This window comes from Prosopis cineraria, unplaced genomic scaffold, assembly GCF_029017545.1.
Source record: "Prosopis cineraria cultivar Desert tree isolate PC_DT_omini unplaced genomic scaffold, ASM2901754v1 PC8, whole genome shotgun sequence".
NCBI lineage: Eukaryota > Viridiplantae > Streptophyta > Magnoliopsida > Fabales > Fabaceae > Prosopis > Prosopis cineraria.
This window is the reverse complement of record NW_026555339.1, coordinates 10,388,499-10,392,458: the sequence shown is the minus strand read 5'-3', so window position 1 is coordinate 10,392,458 and position 3,960 is coordinate 10,388,499. Positions and strand designations below refer to the sequence as shown.

Below are 3,960 nucleotides of genomic sequence, written 5' to 3'. Positions count from 1 at the left end.
TAGTCCATGAGACTGTAAAGACGCTTGAAATTATATAGAGTTCAGCACATCTTTTTCCTAAAATTGAAGTCATTTGGTCTATGTTTGGGTTTCTCTCTCTCTATCTCTCTATCTCTCTAACACACACACACACACCCACACCATCCTTAATTCTAACAATTTCTTTCTTAAGCGTAAGTTTATTTAACTGCTCATACGCTAACAAATCATACTACAAGAGCATCAAGTAATGATGGAAATAATAATTAATGCTATGGAACTCACTAATCACATATTTAAATTAATGTTAGAGTAAATCAAACTCTCACTTGTTTGAACAGGCTCATGACGCATCATAATTAATGTCAAGTGCAACAATTTAAACAAGCTGACGCACTTCCAAGTAACTTGAGTAAGTTCAATCCTCCATGAATTGTCCAAAAACTTTGATGTTCCAAATTCATGATGTGAGCTTGTTCATGTTCTGAACTTAGAAGAACATTCTTGCTTGATATGTCACGATGAACAATAGGAATTGAACAGCCATGATGCATATGGAATAAAGCATTAGCCACATCTTTAACCATGTTCACTCTCTTATTCCAACCAAACTTAGTGGCTTGTTCTTCATTCTTTAGTACGTTATCCAAGCTGCCGCCTTGCAAGAACTCATAAACCAAAAAGGAGAATTGTAATTTGGAACAAAATCCATGCAGCTTCACAATAGTGGGATGTTTAATTTCTGCCAAAGCTCGAATCTCGCTTGTGAAAGCTTTTTGGTTTGAGATTCCCCCATTTGGTATTGAATGAAGCTTCTTCACAGCAACAAATCACCTGTAGGCAACCTCGCTCTATAAACACTTCCTTGGCTTCCTTCCCCAATAACATATCTGTCATCAAACTCCTCTATGGCTTTGATGATATTTTCATACAATATTTCTCTATCAGAATCACATATATAAAAAACATCTTGTGGTTGTGTTTCTTCATCGTTGTTCTCTGTTTTTCTAGCACGTTGGACAAAAATGCAAGAGGCTCCAATTACAAGCAGGCTCCAAATTTTGTTTCAAAAAGTAAATTAACACAATAAATTAGGTGTCATAAATAAAAATAATGAAATAATAACGATACACATTTAATTTATTTTAATGTTAAGACTATACACAGGATGGAAAAAAAAAAGGTATATGTTTGGTCCTTAGTTTTATAGAAGATTTTAATTTACTCCTTAACTTTATATATAAAGCATATTTTTTAGTTCCAAACCCTAACATCATTAATTTTAGAGTAAAAGAAAAAAATTAATTCCTAAATTATTATTATAGATTGATGATAAGTTGATAACAGACCTAGCTTGATTGAAAAGGTTTTTTTGTTTAAGAAATTCTTAAATACATTGGGTGCTTCACGTTATTTATAGTCTATCTAATTAGAATATCTTAATTTAATTTATTTAAATAAAATTTTACGTGATATTGTTTTAATTAATTTTATTCTTATAACAGAATTTATATTAAATTTTCTATCTTGTCTAACTCTATTATTATTAATGTCACAATCAATTTATATTTAATGTATTTAAATGTTATATTTTTATTGGACAGACTATAAATAACGTGACGTATCCCGACTTACTTGAGAATTTTTCCTTTTGGTTTGAATTAGGGATGCAGGCACTAGTGAACTGGGTTGTAAACGGGATTGAACTGAAGAGGTTTGATCTACAGACAAAGAATTGTATATGGTAGCACTGTGCAAGACCAGAGACTCCATGGTCAAACCTGGACCAAATCCAAATAGAACTCCCCATCGAAGTCCTTGGATCTTCCTTCCTCGATAGATCTCTTTCTCATTTCATCCAATATAAACGGCACACAAGCACTCGACATGTTCCCACGATATTCTCTCAGTACGTGTTTCGTTGCTCTCAATTTGTGTTCCTCCAACCCAACCCTCTCTTCTATCTCACTCAATACCGATATGTCCTACCAGTATGCACAATCCAAAACAGCGAGTTTCAGAGGCTTTGAAACTGTTTTTATTTTATTATTTTAAAAATTAACGTTTTATAAAATATGTTATGAAAACAAAAAAATAATAAAAATAAATGTTTTTTTTATTTTTTTATTCTTCAAAACAATAATCCCAGAACACCTAAATATTATTTCTATTTTTCTGTTATCTAGAATAATAATTTATTTACACTTTTTGAAATTATATTATCAAACAATTTTTTTTATTCTTTTATTTTGAAAAATAAAAAACTGTTTTCAAAATAGGTTTTCAAACAGGTCCCCAATCTCTTATTCCACCAACCATACTCAATGCTTCTTCAAGGCTCTGTTTCAGCATCTCTTCAGTGAGGTATGCAAAGCGCTTCTTTATCATGGACATCTCACCTAGAACAAGTTATAAAATTTTACAATAATATATTGTCATCTTAATATAAAATGTGTGTGTGAAAAAAATAATTATTTGATTTTTATAGTTTTCATTAAGTTAAAATTTAATTCTTGACTTTTGACTTAGCAATACAACTCATTTCCTTTATTTTTGACTAAGTTGAAACTTAGTCTTTAAATTGATCCGGTACAATTCAAATTAAAATTATAAAAACTAAAGTTATTTCTTAAAAATTAAGGAATAAAAGTTTAAAATTTTTTAAAATTATAAAAATTGAGTTGTATTGAATTAAAGTGTCGGAACTTTTCAAGTGAGTCAACTGTATGCATCAAATCAAAATGGTAAGGACCAATGATTAATTCTCTCTCTCTCTCTCTCTATATATATATATATGCTGTAATTATTATCATGTATAATAAAGTATGTAGATAAATAAAATTAAATTTTCCTCCAAAAATAGAAATAAAACTGAATTTTTAAATATGAAATAAAACGTTCAAAAAAAAACTATCAAAACAAATATACAAAATATTTTTTTAAAATTCACATCAAATACTAATTTCTATCTCAATATTTATCTTCGGTAGAGAATAATGTAGCAATATCATGATATATATTCTTCCTTTATATTAATGCAACATACGTGTCAAGGTTAACTTGGGTTATTTTTCTTCAAATAAGAAAATATTGGTAAACTATTAAACTAGGGACAGCATGATTTAATGAAATGTTTTGTTAGTCACCACCAATTTGACTACAATTTTGACTATTGACTCTTGAATTAGTGTTTTAACTATTTCAATGATAAGTTCAATTTTGTAGCACCTTACTTCATAATTATGTGATCTAACTTAAATAAAAAATTAATATTATGGACTTGGGAAACTAGTTGGGTGTATGTGTCTCTATATGCATGCTTCTTCTCTTCAATATTATAAGACAATTTTAATTGAATTATATGCTCCCAATGAATTAATTAGTTAATTGTCTTAAAAAATATAGTCTAAAATGCTTCCCAAAAGTTAAACTATCTGAAAACCCTTGCTCACTCACATATTTTATCTAAAAAACTGATTTTGTGTGTTTTTAGTGCAAATTAATTCGCTGCTTTGTTTTTAGTTTAGAATTTATTTTATAATATTGACCCGTTATAGTGGCATGCATTTGCTTTTGCTTGGTAGGGGCATTTATTAGTCCTTGAAAATTTGATTCGATGCTAGGTGGACTTCGTCAACGTTTTTATGTTGTCCTTTCCAAAAAAAATAAAATAACTGTTCACAATAGAAATGAGTTATTTAAATTTATGTGTTAAAAATAAGTTTGCAATATCATACTCTTTCTCCTATAAATTCATCATTGTTGTCAGTTTTTGAGATCAACAACTTAAATTTCAGTAAGTGAAAAAAATTGAATCAAGAGGATATAGTTCCCTTGTATTGAACTAAGTATAAGTGATTCTTAAAGGTTGAGTTAACAGAGTTTGTACCTGCCGCTTTCCAGCTAACACAAGTTTGCTAGTAACTTGATTTGGTTGTTTTTAATTACTCAGAAGTATAATTCTCTGTTCAAAATATAGTT

The 3,960-nt window shown here is 29.1% G+C and overlaps 1 protein-coding gene across 1 annotated transcript; it reads right to left on the bottom strand.

Annotated features, from left to right (window-relative positions):
- Positions 1–344: 344 nt before the first annotated feature.
- LOC129317282 (putative L-type lectin-domain containing receptor kinase II.2) lies at positions 345–2,373 on the bottom strand. Its single transcript, XM_054961641.1, has 3 exons — positions 2,269–2,373; positions 1,761–1,964; positions 345–794 (listed from the first exon to the last, which is right to left on the bottom strand). Exons 1-3 carry the CDS (start codon positions 2,371–2,373, stop codon positions 345–347), a joined length of 759 nt encoding a protein of 252 aa, XP_054817616.1.
- Positions 2,374–3,960: the final 1,587 nt, after the last annotated feature.